General features: G+C 29.6%; 5 protein-coding genes across 14 annotated transcripts; 3 read left to right on the top strand and 2 right to left on the bottom strand.

Moving 5' to 3' along the window:
• Nucleotides 1-269: 269 nt before the first annotated feature.
• Nucleotides 270-2,383, top strand: LOC140676453 (NSFL1 cofactor p47). 3 transcript variants are annotated; one of them, XM_072911521.1, is made up of 5 exons: nt 270-528; nt 934-1,363; nt 1,604-1,757; nt 1,873-2,076; nt 2,175-2,383. In XM_072911521.1, exons 1-5 carry the CDS (start codon nt 427-429, stop codon nt 2,302-2,304), a joined length of 1,020 nt encoding a protein of 339 aa, XP_072767622.1. In that variant the 5' UTR covers nt 270-426; the 3' UTR covers nt 2,305-2,383. The 3 variants fall into 3 exon arrangements, with proteins under 3 accessions (XP_072767622.1, XP_072767621.1, XP_072767623.1); XM_072911520.1 differs by having other exon boundaries at nt 271-528; nt 1,472-1,757; XM_072911522.1 differs by lacking the exon at nt 270-528 and adding an exon at nt 650-872 and having other exon boundaries at nt 1,472-1,757.
• A 359-nt stretch (nt 2,384-2,742) lies between these two features.
• Nucleotides 2,743-4,865, bottom strand: LOC140676452 (uncharacterized). Of its 3 annotated transcripts, none has more exons than XM_072911519.1 (2): nt 4,735-4,865; nt 2,743-4,377 (listed from the first exon to the last, which is right to left on the bottom strand). In XM_072911519.1, the coding sequence occupies exon 2, from the start codon at nt 4,253-4,255 to the stop codon at nt 2,951-2,953; it is 1,305 nt and encodes a 434-aa protein (XP_072767620.1). In that variant the 5' UTR covers nt 4,256-4,377; nt 4,735-4,865; the 3' UTR covers nt 2,743-2,950. The 3 variants fall into 3 exon arrangements, with proteins under 3 accessions (XP_072767620.1, XP_072767619.1, XP_072767618.1); XM_072911518.1 differs by having other exon boundaries at nt 4,494-4,784; XM_072911517.1 differs by having other exon boundaries at nt 4,501-4,784.
• A 443-nt stretch (nt 4,866-5,308) lies between these two features.
• LOC140676254 (uncharacterized) lies at nt 5,309-7,603 on the bottom strand. Of its 5 annotated transcripts, none has more exons than XM_072911146.1 (5): nt 7,374-7,603; nt 6,943-7,249; nt 6,480-6,848; nt 5,992-6,148; nt 5,309-5,599 (listed from the first exon to the last, which is right to left on the bottom strand). In XM_072911146.1, the coding sequence occupies exons 1-5, from the start codon at nt 7,418-7,420 to the stop codon at nt 5,466-5,468; spliced, it is 1,014 nt and encodes a 337-aa protein (XP_072767247.1). In that variant the 5' UTR covers nt 7,421-7,603; the 3' UTR covers nt 5,309-5,465. The 5 variants fall into 5 exon arrangements, with proteins under 5 accessions (XP_072767247.1, XP_072767246.1, XP_072767250.1 ...); XM_072911145.1 differs by having other exon boundaries at nt 5,311-5,599; nt 6,943-7,252; nt 7,374-7,602; XM_072911149.1 differs by having other exon boundaries at nt 5,311-5,599; nt 6,558-6,848; nt 6,943-7,252; nt 7,374-7,602.
• A 275-nt stretch (nt 7,604-7,878) lies between these two features.
• Nucleotides 7,879-9,654, top strand: Xrcc1 (DNA repair protein XRCC1). Of its 2 annotated transcripts, XM_072908348.1 has the most exons (3): nt 7,881-8,037; nt 8,143-9,370; nt 9,451-9,653. In XM_072908348.1, the coding sequence occupies exons 2-3, from the start codon at nt 8,184-8,186 to the stop codon at nt 9,575-9,577; spliced, it is 1,314 nt and encodes a 437-aa protein (XP_072764449.1). In that variant the 5' UTR covers nt 7,881-8,037; nt 8,143-8,183; the 3' UTR covers nt 9,578-9,653. The 2 variants fall into 2 exon arrangements, with proteins under 2 accessions (XP_072764440.1, XP_072764449.1); XM_072908339.1 differs by having other exon boundaries at nt 7,879-9,370; nt 9,451-9,654.
• A 422-nt stretch (nt 9,655-10,076) lies between these two features.
• On the top strand, nt 10,077-12,195 carry Pi31 (Proteasome inhibitor 31 kDa). Its single transcript, XM_072908361.1, has 5 exons — nt 10,077-10,316; nt 10,682-10,831; nt 10,931-11,205; nt 11,736-11,879; nt 11,957-12,195. The coding sequence occupies exons 1-5, from the start codon at nt 10,092-10,094 to the stop codon at nt 12,084-12,086; spliced, it is 924 nt and encodes a 307-aa protein (XP_072764462.1). The 5' UTR covers nt 10,077-10,091; the 3' UTR covers nt 12,087-12,195.
• The last annotated feature ends 1,452 nt before the right edge of the window (nt 12,196-13,647 follow it).

The following is a 13,647-nucleotide window of genomic DNA, read 5'->3' as shown; positions in this document are numbered from 1 at the left end:
ATATATAATACAACATTTAGAAATTTAATTAAGAAAATAAAATAATAATGCAACACATTTCTTTATATTATTGAAAAAAAAATGCTAGAACTAGAGATTAGTATATAAAAGGGACAAGTAAAAGATGAATAGCCGTATTTATAACGCGAGTTTCCAAAACACGGAAACATATGTTTTCAAACGAATTTGAATTGGACCTCCTCCGATCGTCCACAGTGCACATCCGGTTCGATTCCGCGTCAACGAATGGAATGACAGACTGTGACAGACTGTGTGACAGACGGATCGAGGTAAAAACGGAGAACGGAGAACGGAGAAAGGTGCGTTCGTTCAGTCTCGGTAAATTCAGGGTGGATATATCGCGGAGTTGGCAGAGATCGTGAAGAAAAGAGCAGTGGATACGTGCCGAATTGAATCTCGTAAAGAATGGCGAGCCGCGATGAGTTGGTCTCGCAATTCGCGGACGTAACCGGCGTCGAAACCGAGAGAGCGCTATTTTACCTCGAGTCATCCGCCTGGCAGCTCGAGGTGAGACAGCACATTTTTACGAAATTTTTTTCGTAAAAGAAAGAGTGATGTTTTTTTTTTTTTTTTTTTTTTTTTTTTTTTTCGGAATTTTCTTCCTGTCGTAAACGTTTCTCTCGGACGTTTCGGTGCAGTGTTTCTTGTTAACCTATTATTGCGCCATATTAACACTCTCCTTTCTCCAGATGATCCATTCTTTGTTTCCTGACATTTTGTTTTTGTCATACAATACAGATTTGTTTTCATCCTTGTAACTCGTGTAGATTCACGAAAATAAATAAGTCGCAACGATAACCTTTATGGAGAAAATTACAAGATTACAATTGTGTGTTGAAGCTTGACACATTGTAAGGTTTCCATTTTTTTCAACAATTCTGTCACATGCGTTGGCACATAGTATTTTTGCAGGTTGCCCTTGCTAGTTTCTACGAAAACGATGAACTGCCCGGATTAGTGACTGAGGCTATTGATACACAACAGGAAGAAGAATTACAAGATAGAATGGACACAATGTCAAACAAGAACATAAAATCTGATTCAACAGAATCAAAAGGTGCTAAACCGAAACCTAGATTTGGAACATTAAATGATCTTCAGAACAAAGATAGCAGTTCCGACGAGGAGGAGGGACAAGCATTTTATGCTGGAGGTTCTGAACACAGTGGACAGCAAGTTTTAGGACCAGGAAAGAAGAAGAAAGATATTATTAGCGACATGTTCAAATCCTGTCAGGAACAATCGATTGCTGCGGATCCCCCAAAAATGGGAGGTCAACAGAGGCCAAATACATTCAGTGGCACAGGATATAAATTAGGTCAAACTAGTTCCGATAGTGAAGGTATCTTTAAATTTTTTATTGTTTGAAAGTAATTGACACATAAAATGGATAAAACGATATTTATTAATATATATATATATATATGTATATATATATGTGTAATAACAGTGGTGATGGGAGCAAACGTAGATCCACAATCTTCAAATGGTCTTATTACATTGAAATTATGGAAGGATGGATTTACAATAAATGATAGCGAGATTCGATCATATGAAGAACCTGATAACAGAGATTTTCTAGCTGCCATTAGACGAGGTGAAATCCCGGCAGAAATTCGTCAACAAGTGCAAGGCGCGGAAGTGCGACTCGATATGGAGGATCATCGTCATGAGATATATGTTCCATCAAAAACTAAGGTGAAAGCTTTCTCTGGAAAAGGGCATATGCTAGGAAGGTAAAAATTCATCTTGTGCTTTATACATATATTATTACTGTCTCTCCATTTTACAGTTGATTTCAGATTTCAATATTTCTTAAAGAGATTTCATTTTTGTACATTAATATTTCAGTCCCTCGCCAGCTACTGTAGGTATGACAGTTCCAACAGATCCTGCTGATCAAGCTGCCAATGAAACGCAAGCGAAAAAAGAATTGAACGTTGATACCTCAAAGCCAACGACAACATTACAAATTCGTCTCGCGGACGGCAGTGTCGTGAAGGCTCAATTTAATTTGTCGCATACAGTCGCCGATCTTAGACGATATATAATAACGTATCCTTTAATCTGAAATCTTTCTTAACTCTATTTGAATTCTTTCTAAAATAATTAAGAGATTGGATTAAAAACTTTTTCTTAACACATAATATCAGGATGAGACCTCAGTATGCTCTAAGAGATTTTGGTTTGCTGACTGTATATCCAACGAAAGAGCTTGCAGAAGATAAAACAATAGAAGAGGCTGGTTTGCAAAATTCGGCTATAATGCAACGACTGAAGTAAACTTTTTTAAATTTCTAGATTGAAAGATGTATAACAATTAGATATATACCAAATATATGTTAAATTGCTTAAAAATAAATTTCTATGAATTTTTAGTAGGATTATAATACCCTTTTCGCTATATTTCTTTCTTTTATTATATACTTTACCTATTTCCAGTATGATGACTTAAATCAACAAAGTTTAATTATCTGTTCAAAATTTAGAATCACATAAGTTTGAAAATTGTAAACGCAATAGTATTTTTACTCAATTCAATCATGAATTTATTTATAAATATTTCATATATACCTATAATAAAATTATCATTTTTATGAATGTTGCATGTAACTTGTTACTATCATGATATAAAAAAAACCAAGACATGAAACTATTGGAAGTAACAAATATAAGGAATATTTTATTTATATTATTAGCTCAAGTTTGAGAAATGTACAAAATATTAAAATAGCTGACTAATTATAGCTATAATGTAACGATTAAGGCACCTAATATGAAAGACGATATATAATTATGAAATATATATATATGTATGAATTAAGCAATACGCAAACGTGAAACATTATCTAAAATGTGCAAATATTAGCTAACTTAATATATCAGTTGCGCTAAAATTTGTATCTTTATATTTATATTTATCTATTTGTCACTTTATATTTGCATCGAGCACACTGTAAAGTCCGAGATATTTCCTAAGAATTGATGAATTTTGCATATCTTGAGCGAATCTTAAAATCGTAAAGTCTTCTACTTCTCGACTGCCCTTGTAATTGTCGCAATATTTATATTGATTTGCAGTAACTAAATCCTTTTTTATTTCCTTGGTGTATATGTGGGAATTTTGCAGTGTCGCATGTGGCTTGTGTATATAAAGATAATGATCTTCTAAAATGTTTATATCGGATTTCGTCTTCTTTAATACTATCAACGTAGAATTGGCGTATTGTTTATTGTCAGTTTGCTGCGTGCAAAAGGTTGAAATTTTTAACTTATAACGGTCGGCTATCAACTTGGTTCGTTTAAAATCTGCCATCAGATCAATCATTGCATGATGGTATTTTAAAACTACATATTCGTTCCACGAGAGAACAACAGCATAAGCGACATTGTTGTATGTACGATATAAACAATCTGTCTCGAGAATTTCTCTTATGACATTTTGATTAATCTCTGTGAAAGGGAAGTTCCATGGTACAACAGTATATGTAAACTTCCAAAAGGAAGTTAAATCATTAGCCATTTCTTTTAGTTTACTATTAAATTCATTTGAAATTCCAGAGTCATATACGACAAAATTATCCATTCCGATCAATGCATGGAAGCTGATGAAGCCTATCATATCTGCTGACTGTGTCGGTTTCATCGATGATTGCATCACGCACACTCCTATTCTACTGTGACTCAAGCTTCGTGGCTGCACTTTTATAGGAAAGATAGGTGCATAATTGAGATACTTGTTAGACTTTGTAACAAATGTTATTCCAGTTGGAGTCTCATTACTGGTATATGTGCAAACAAAATGATATCCTCCGTATCTTGAACTTTCCCCTAGACTCGTAGCCATTGCGTTACCAATGGGGATAAATTTAAAACTTCCCAATATAGGTTTACTCTCATTCTCGAAGAAGACGAGACATTGCATGTTTGGAACGCTGTTTATAGTCCCGAGTCCAATCGCTCGTATCTCTTTATTGTTAATACTATACGCAGAATATATGTAGAGATCATCCTCCAGGCGTTGCCAAGAGGAAATCGGTTCGTCAAACTTTGTATTGAATGTGGTAAATATCGGATTGGTACAATTTATATCTCTTCTTGGCCCAGGCTTACCAAAGTAATTAAACACTTCTAAGACATACCTTAATCTGTTATATTCGTGTCTGTAGATGAGTAGAGATACGAGACTTATTACCGCTGTCACAGCTAGAGCAGCCTGATAATATTTTCTCATACTGTCAATGTTGATTTTAATCTCATATAATACTGTAGAAATCTCTCGAATTTAAGATAAATATCTTATATACAGTGTTGCATAATATCATCCTTATCATAAAATCATATTTAGAGAACATTCTGAAAGAGATAATATAAAATATTAGTAACATGTTTGTAACTATTGCTACACGTATATATATATATATATATATATATATATATATATATATATATAATTATAAATATTTAAGTACTCTATACTTGTAATTTCATCATTTTCATTTAGCCAGATACATGTGTTATGTTTCACCAATAACAGTTGTCATAACCACAACCAATTGTTTATATTTTATTCGACGTTAAATTTCTTACAAGTGGATGTTAATTAGAGAATTATGTTATTTCGTATAAATTCACGAATGTTTTGTAGACACATAACTCTTATGATTTATTCCAACTAAATTACAAGATAGAAAGATGCGATTTTATACGCACACATATAGTAAATTGCAGATACACTAGTGCAGTGTGCAGTGTGCCAATGATGCAAGATGCAAGATGACCAATGCGCACGTCACGTGAACGATTGGAACACACGAACTTGGTGTGTCGTAAAAGAAATATAAATGCACGGATATATAAATATATATACAAATATGTAAAATATATGTATAAATATGTATATACGTATAATATGTGAAATACATTATGTTTCTTATCGATTTCTTTTAAACATTTTTAATTCAAAGGAAGAGAGCATTTTCTTTATTCAAAATCTATCTTTCGTATTGCTCTTATTCTAATCGTATTATATTAAAATTTAAGAATAAAAAATAATTTCTTTATTTTTTTTTGTTTGTTTTAATAGCCAAAAATAAACTCTTTGCTCTTATTTTCTTCGAAAATGTTAGTTTTGTATGGGACATTGAGAGTATATACATATTTCTAAGACAGTTTGTTTAAATTTATGAAATTGCATTTTTGTGAAAGATTATATATTACATTGATTATAATAATTCATTAGATATATTTTTTTATATATTTCTTTATTACTGTTAGTACATATCATTGTGTTGTCCGAACCATAAAATGTTTTTTTTATTTACATAAGAAAGTATATCTCTACATAAAATCTTATACAAAATCTAAATGATTCTTTTATTAATTTTTTACAACATACTTTTTCACTTATTTCATCTTATTTTTATTTTTTTTTATCATCCTTTTTACTTATTCCCTTTACAACATGCCTCATGTTTCTGGATCCGGTATGGCATAAAAGTTCTCTTGCATTTTTTACAAGGAACAAGTTGTGCAGTATGCTCTTGCCAATCAACTTTTTCTTCTTTTATATCTAAAACTTATTGTATAAAAAATATAATTATTAATTTCTACTTAACATCTAAAAATTGAGTCTCAAATATGCAAGAAAATAGACAATAAGAATTTATTCTTTTATTAATTTCTTTAATCTTATTTTAATAGAAAATTAATCTCTATTAATTAATATTATCAAGATATTAAATGTTAAAAACCAAAAGTAATAGTAATATATAACAAGTAACATGATCAGGAAAGGAATTAACAAATGAAAATAATAACAGTAAGACATTGTAAATGCTTAGAAATAATGCAACATTTGTTTATTATATATTGCACAAAGACGTGCAAACAAAAGATTAATGATTGTAAAATGATTCTGAAACATAATTTCTCTTTATAGGTTCTGTTTAATTAAAAGTAGTGACATACCTTGGATAGATGATATGATTTTCTTGTTTTTATTTGATTCATGATGTGGTTGAGGCTCAATTATGTTTTCCATCTCTGGTGATTCATTTGTAACTTTTTTATTGTTTGGCGGTGTTCGTGATAATTGATGTTTCGGTTTCATTGGATCAAACATTTCCTGCAAAAAAAAAACAAGCTAAATTACCCTACCATGTGATTGAATACAAACAGAAACCTATAAAAAGAAATTATATTTCAGAATCATTTTACAATTATTAATCATTAATCTTTTGTTTGCACGTCTTTGTGCAATAATATAAAATATTATATTAGAGATAGAAAAGCATAACATAAAACAATTTTGATAATATTTATGGAATACACATATATATAATTTATATTTAATGAAAGTTTTTTCTTTGTAATATTTTTTATCTACACATCAAATATTTCAAAAATGTGCAATTTAAAATAAACTTTAGAATACAAAAAGAAGCTATTTTATTCACATTTATTACCACATTTTCATTGTTTGAAGAAACATTATTAGTAGCTGTTATTTCTGTATTATCTGTTATGTCATTTACTATCTTTGCTGCTAATTGTTGTTGCTCCTTATTCTTTCTTTCTTTCTTTGATGTTACAGTGTTTGTCTTAGAAGTTTTGTCTGTTTGTAAGTTTTTCATCATAGTATCATTTTTATTATTGAAATTAAAATGGATATTGCTAATTTGTGTTTCTTCAAGATCTTTATATGTCTGATCAGGGCTAAATAAACTCTGTAAGTTTTTATTTGTAGCTTCATTCTTTGTATTTTGTTTCTTAGGAGTCTCCATATCATTCTTATTAGCATTTTCCTTGTTTTCATCTTTCAATTCCTGTGTTAAATAAAATTAATTTCTATATAAAATTTTTTTGAACGTTATATAAAATAAAAAATTCTACAGATCTTCAAATAACAATAAATATTACCTGGTTTTGACATATTTTATTATTACATTTACATGAAGAGCTGCATTTGTTGTCTTTCTTCACACATCCGCACACTCGTGACGAGCAATTTCCTTTACAATTGCAATTATGTTTCTCATTAGTAGCATTGCTTTTAGATGATTCTTGCGTGTAAAGCCGTTTATATTGTGTAGAAGTGCCAGATTTATTAGGTGTTTTCATATGTTGCTTTAAAGCATCGTATTGAAGTTGTAAAAGTTTCAGTTGCTCTTGCAACTGCGTTATCTCACTATCAAACTCTGGAGTTTGAGTCCCAACATTTCTCGTACTGCTAAAAAATTAAATTTCTATTATTAGAAACGGAATTGATAATAATGACGAGAATAGTGCCTTTTTTTTCTTTGGCAGGAGAAACGTATGACTCTCAACAAAAATACTTTTTTTTTATTTACCTGGCTGATGGATTTTCAGTTTTCGATTTTATTCTTGTTCTCATCATTTTTCCTTATAATCAATTCACTTTTGCGCACGTAACGTAATAAAAATTAAAATAATTGAAGAAAATAAAAACTCGCGTGTTAACGTATCAATATCACGCAATCTACCAGCCAGCGACGGTTGACAGATTTAAACGGATCCGACCATCCGACGACCGGCAGTTTCCTTTTAAATCAAATATATATATGCCTATCTATAGATTCTTGACAAGAAAGAAGCGTCTCGCATGATTGGCTACCGAAACTTTTGGGACTGGAGAAATTCCCTATTCGTTTACCAATGACGTGAGAGTTTTGTTTTGATTGGTTGCTATTGCAAGAATTCTTTTGAAACCCTAAATTACACAAAGGTTGCTTTGCTGTGATTGGTTGGTTTCCAATGTCCAACAGTAACCCCAACCGCAACCGAACCCGCAACCTATAGTGTAATCACGCCTTAAAGTATACACAAAAGTCACGAATGATTTCAACACGTGACGTAGGTTATGTTAGATGTATAAATTTGGCGGTATCTTAAACATTTATTAAGAGAGTTACAAATTGTTAATTATAATTAGTCAGTATAATGTAAGCAGAAAAATATTAATACAAAACTGATTTCGAAGTACTGAAAAAATAGGTATTTAAGAATTTATAAAAATGATTGTCAAATTTGAAAAGATAATAAGCTGTTCCTCGGAACATCCAATGTATCCTGCCTCTAATCTTCTCCAAAATAATTCAGAAAATTGGAAGGCCACATGGCGATGTGCCAAGCCAGGAGAAATGCTTGCTCAAGTGATATTTCAGCTGGTTGAACCTTCTTACATCACGGGAATTGATATTGGCAATTTTCAGAGTTGCGTAGTAATCATCACTGGATCTACGTTGTCTGAACCTGATAATTGGATAGTTATAGTGAATCATAAGTTTATGACAAATGATGAAGCAGCAAATAATAAATTCAAGGATCAAGTACAATTATTTACAAAAAGGGAATTAAATCCAGATACTTTGAAAATTAAATTTGATCGAATCAAAGTCACTTGCATGCAATCTGCAAATTTAAAAGTTTTGTTTGGACTGTCATATATCATTTTAAGGTCAGATTCTATGGTTGATTTAGGCTTAGATGTGTTTGGCAAGTTTAAATTGAAACAGCCACAAGTTATGAAAACACCTATGGAGATGATGAAAGAAAAAATTCTTAGTAAAACAGAAAACAAACAGACAGACTATAAGAACGAGTTACGTGAACAAATAAAAAGGAATTCAATGGAAAATTTTGCTAAATGTCAAGAGGAGCAAAAACCTATAAAGAGACCATTATTAGAAAAGTTAGAAGCTGGAAAAGCCGATCAAGTTTTTGGAAAAAATGAGACTCAGCCACAAGAGTCAAAAAATAAAGCTAAAACGCCTACTAAAAATAGAAATGCAACAAATGTATCAAATGAAAAAACAGTTGTCAGAACTCCTTTTGGAGATATTGTACCTTCAGTAAGCAGTAATACTAAGAAGAATGATGCTCAAGATTCTAATAAAAAACGATCTTTAAGCAAATTGAAAGATTCACCAAATACACAATACAATGAAAAGAAAAAACAAAAGTGTTCTAACTGTTGCAAAGATTCACAAGATCAGCTGTGTATAACTTGTCAACGATTACCAGTACCCTCTATTGAAAATACTGCTTTGAAAGCAAATGTTCCTGTAAAATCTAAAAAACGATTCAAAGAATTGTTCAGCAATGCCACATTCTCCCTTAGTGGATACATCAATCCGCAGAGAGACGAAATTAGAAGGAAAGCTCTTAGTATGGGTGCCAGATATATACCTGATCCAAATACAACTAATAAAAAATGTACTTATTTGATCTGTGCCTTTAAAAATACACCAAAATACCAGCATTTCAAAAATCATGCAAAAATTGTCTCTCATCTTTTTATTGAAGAATGTTTTGATAAAAAAATCAGGTATAATATCGCATCATATTTGTTTTTATCGTGACTTGTAAAAGTAAAAAGAAAATTTTTAAGTATTTTATGTTTTATAGATTTCCTTGGAGACGATATGCTTTAGATCAAAAAGATAAATCGCAACCTGAAAGTGAAGAAGAAATTGATGGTAATGAACCAGAATCTATATATGATATGGACACTGATGCTGACTCTGATTATTAATTTTTAAATTCAATATGATTATTTAATTAATAATTAAACTTAAATTTAGCAATTCTTGACTTGTCAATATGAATATATAATTATGAATAAATATATTTTTATATGTATAAAAAGATCTATGTTTTTACATATGGTGCGTGATGTGTGGATATATTTTTCATTTATCTCTCTTTCTCGCTCACTCACTCACTTTCCGTCTCTGGTTTTTCTTTCTCTCTCACTCTCATTCTTAAGATACACATAAGCAACAGATTGTAACATATCCGTATATATACGTGTAATATATCCATGCATACACATGATGCAATTAATTGCACATATACGAATTGCACAATTGCACAATTGAAAGTTAACAAAAATTGAAGACTATGAATTTTTTATAATTTAATAATATAAAAATTTGACATAACATTAAATTAATTGTTTCAGAATTATTTGCAATATTCTTGGTGAGAAAAATTGTCACAAATTGTCATTTCAAAATGCGGAAGTGCAACTGAGTCTTGAATCTTGAATGCAGATAATAGTTAATGTCGGTAATGGCGTATTGCTTGTGAAAAATTTGCAAGCTAATCCATTGGTAAATATCGAGATGACAGATGCAATTAATACGTTTGGCTTTGAGCTTTTGCAAAAAGTGCATCATGATGAAATCCATAAAAAAGAAGACATAATAATCTTATTTGTACATTGGTATTTGATGAAGTGTGGATTCCGGTGCATTGGCATCGGAGACGAAGTAAGTCTTTATTTAAATATCCTGTAATATATTGCATCACTTTTTGCAATAATATCGAAATTTTATATATTTTTATATTTTTCCATTATAATAGTATTGTGTAATATTTTCTTCGATGTGTTTTAAATATTCTAACCTGTGATAAATTTGCACAATAAATTGGTATATTTTTTATAATTTGTTTTATATAATTTATTAAGATTTATAGATAAATTATATATATATATATATATATATGCATATACACACTATTATATATTGAAATTTTCCTGACATATAAATCCTTATTTCTATTATTTTTATTACTATTAATACTTGCTAATAATTCTAAAAATGACAAATTTATATTTTTTTTTTTTGTTTAGAAAACTTTTAATGCATCAGAAAAAGGATCTGAATTGCTTCCAAAAGATTGGAACTCGCAAATTAATTATACATTACGTTATATTAAGGATGAAAAATTATATATACTTCTTGGAATCAAATCAGATATGGATCTGTTATTAAACTTGCTGGTAAATGAAACAGTTATAATTAAATTCCAAAGATAATTTATTATTAAAATACAGCAACTGTTCACAATTTATATTATTCAATATATATTGTTTTCATAGAGACACCATGACGATTCTATCTCTAATATTCAGTTCCCTATTGAAGAAACTGTATCTACATTACATGGGCCTTTAGAAACTGTGATACCATCATATCGCACAATTTTACATAGCATACAAAAAGAATTTGTAGGCGCAATATATGGAAATACTAAAGAAGTAACAACTCAAACAACCACATCAAGCAACCAACATTCCTTCGAAACAGATACAAGTCGACCACGTAGAGATTTTGATCCATTGAGGGTAGGTTCTGATCCTCACCCATTACATCGGTAAGTTGACGTCAATTTGATTAATATACGTGTATGTTTATACATTTTTTTTTTTTTTTTTTTTTTTTTTATACATTAATGTAGATTCTTGAATTTCAAAGTGAAAAAGATTGGCAGTATAATTCTTAAAGAATCAATGCGATAATTGCATTTAATATACAATAATAATAATAATTATAATATATATTTATATATATTAGCTTTCTTTATATGCTTTACAGATTTTATTTGATTTTAAGCATAACTGAAGATAACTTCAAATGTAGAATGCAAATTTTGTTCCACAGTTTCATTGTTTATTTGTAATATATAAATTGTTTTTATATAATACATTAATTGTGCATATTTGATGCCAATGCGATTTGTCAATCTATTAATTGTTTATAATCAATGATTATAGATTATTACAACAAATTTGTAGCCTCTTATTTTTTTTCTATTTTTAATATTCCATTTTAATGGTTTTTATATCTATTTATTGATTATTATATGTACTATTTAAAATGATTTATTTATCTATGAATATATAGTGCGCCTGAACATGATCCTGCAAGAGTAGGAGTTAGAGACCTTGATCCATTTGGACAAGGTGGTGGTATGATATTCGATCCGTTTACTGGTCCCTCAGGTGGACGTTTACCGAGTGGTTTAGGAGTACCTGGAAGATTGCCGCCGTATGTCACTTATATTATATATTACATTTTTCAATCATAATTGAATTCATTTTTCATCATATTTGAATTTATTACAGAGGTGCAATACCACCCGGCGCAAGATTCGATCCTTTTGGTCCACCCGACATAGATCTATTCAGACCACGTCGCCGTAGACCTGACGACGACCACTTACCTCCTCCAGGATTTGATCACATGTTTAATTGATTTCATACTTAATTATATATATCCGTGTATTGTTAAAAAAAAAAAATAGTAAACTTGAAAAACAAAATCGAAAAAAATGATAAGAGAGTTACACATTTCTGTATATGTTTATATAATATGGTATCTTCAAATAATATTACGCTTTTGTTTTATGATAATAAACGTTTTTTATCATACAATATTTTTATTTAATATTTGGAAAGAAGTTGCTCAAGACAGATATAATTTCCCTAGAATAAAGTTAGAAATTTTATTTTTACACAGTACACCATCAGAGTATAAGAGAAATATTATAAAATGGTTTTTCTTTCTTTCTTTTCACAAAACAACTTTCATTCTTTCTTTTATTTTATTGATATTGTTTACAATGTAACTTAAACAAAATAATTTTATTTTGTTTAATTTCATTGAAGGCAATTGTATATATAATGACAGGTAGAGGAAATTGCATTTAGAAATTAAATAGTAATCTTTATTTAAATTGCGCTAACTCATTATTTTTTATTTCTTGCTTAATCAATTTGTAGGGAGTGATTGTTCTTATTTTATTATGCCGGTTCAAAATAGAGGATTTCTTTCCTATCTAAATTGTTCTTGCTTCAAATATTCACATTAGACATGTTAAACGCAAGAGGTCTTTATCGATACATCAAATTATTGTATCAATTGGATTTACATAAAATAGCTATAAAAAAAAAAAAAAAGCTTTATATAATTGCATTTGTTTCTTTCAGTAATATTAATTTTTGCAAGTTCGATTCATTTCTTCGAGAAATAAAATGTTCCATATTTTGTATCATTTATATGTAATCATTATTGCACAGTGGAACGATTTTCACATGTTAAATTGTAATTGAACATTATTCCAAATAAAATAGTAATGTGCATAATCTTTTACACATAAAACTATTAAAATATAAAAGCAAATATTCTTGCCATCACAGCTTCAATCCCACAATCCTCATTCCATTCTACTTCTCAGCTTTTTTTCCTATGCACATAAAAATCATATCACAGTAAATGTAAAAACAATCGTTTTGTATTATAGTAGCAATTTATTTATACAACTTGAAGAAGTGAATCGATGTGCAAAAGTAATAACTAAACAATGAAAATCATTCATATTGGTAACTTTTAAGATCATACCTATTTTGTCACAAATATTGACGTGTCTTTTGAAACGAATTCAATTTAAAAAATATATTTATATATGTACCCAATTATCTTAATTATTATAATTGAACTAGGATTAAACTATATAAAAGTAATATACTTTTGCATCTAAGATTGGATTCGTTTGCTTTTATGAATAACCCTCGTCCCATCCTCTGGTAAAAAATATTGCAGTTTTCAATATTACAAAAAAAGATGCACCAGGTTCAAATTTCAATCCGAGTCTGCGATCGTAGTGAATGTATCCTATTGTCACTCGTTAAAAATTAAATTATTCTTTTGTTGTTCGTTTGATAACTGAATAAGTAATAGATTATTATCAATCGATTGTTGTCAATCTCATTTTGTATGTTGGAATAAGAAGTATGCATACGATTAACGCGTAACA

Source organism: Anoplolepis gracilipes, chromosome 2, assembly GCF_047496725.1.
Source record: "Anoplolepis gracilipes chromosome 2, ASM4749672v1, whole genome shotgun sequence".
Lineage (NCBI taxonomy): Eukaryota > Metazoa > Arthropoda > Insecta > Hymenoptera > Formicidae > Anoplolepis > Anoplolepis gracilipes.
The sequence above is the reverse complement of the archived record's forward strand: the minus strand, read 5'-3'. Positions and strand labels throughout refer to the sequence as shown.

What these genes read in the sequence shown, in the direction of transcription:
- LOC140676254 (XM_072911145.1), bottom strand. Translation starts at nt 7,420, where the DNA reads ATGATGAGAACAAGAATAAAATCGAAAACTGAAAATCCATCAGCCAG. An exon ending in ATAAAATATGTCAAAACCAG is followed by an intron (nt 6,849 to 6,942) that starts GTAATATTTATT and finishes TATTTAACACAG; the next exon opens with GAATTGAAAGATGAAAACAA. An exon ending in ATGAAAATGTGGTAATAAAT is followed by an intron (nt 6,149 to 6,479) that starts GTGAATAAAATA and finishes TTTTTTTTGCAG; the next exon opens with GAAATGTTTGATCCAATGAA.
- Pi31 (XM_072908361.1), top strand. Translation starts at nt 10,092, where the DNA reads ATGCAGATAATAGTTAATGTCGGTAATGGCGTATTGCTTGTGAAAAAT. An exon ending in GCATTGGCATCGGAGACGAA is followed by an intron (nt 10,317 to 10,681) that starts GTAAGTCTTTAT and finishes TTTTTTGTTTAG; the next exon opens with AAAACTTTTAATGCATCAGA. An exon ending in GTACCTGGAAGATTGCCGCC is followed by an intron (nt 11,880 to 11,956) that starts GTATGTCACTTA and finishes AATTTATTACAG; the next exon opens with AGGTGCAATACCACCCGGCG.
- Xrcc1 (XM_072908339.1), top strand. Translation starts at nt 8,058, where the DNA reads ATGATTGTCAAATTTGAAAAGATAATAAGCTGTTCCTCGGAACATCCA. An exon ending in TGTTTTGATAAAAAAATCAG is followed by an intron (nt 9,371 to 9,450) that starts GTATAATATCGC and finishes TATGTTTTATAG; the next exon opens with ATTTCCTTGGAGACGATATG.
- LOC140676452 (XM_072911519.1), bottom strand. Translation starts at nt 4,255, where the DNA reads ATGAGAAAATATTATCAGGCTGCTCTAGCTGTGACAGCGGTAATAAGT.
- LOC140676453 (XM_072911520.1), top strand. Translation starts at nt 427, where the DNA reads ATGGCGAGCCGCGATGAGTTGGTCTCGCAATTCGCGGACGTAACCGGC. An exon ending in AACTAGTTCCGATAGTGAAG is followed by an intron (nt 1,364 to 1,471) that starts GTATCTTTAAAT and finishes GTGTAATAACAG; the next exon opens with TGGTGATGGGAGCAAACGTA. An exon ending in CTTAGACGATATATAATAAC is followed by an intron (nt 2,077 to 2,174) that starts GTATCCTTTAAT and finishes ACATAATATCAG; the next exon opens with GATGAGACCTCAGTATGCTC.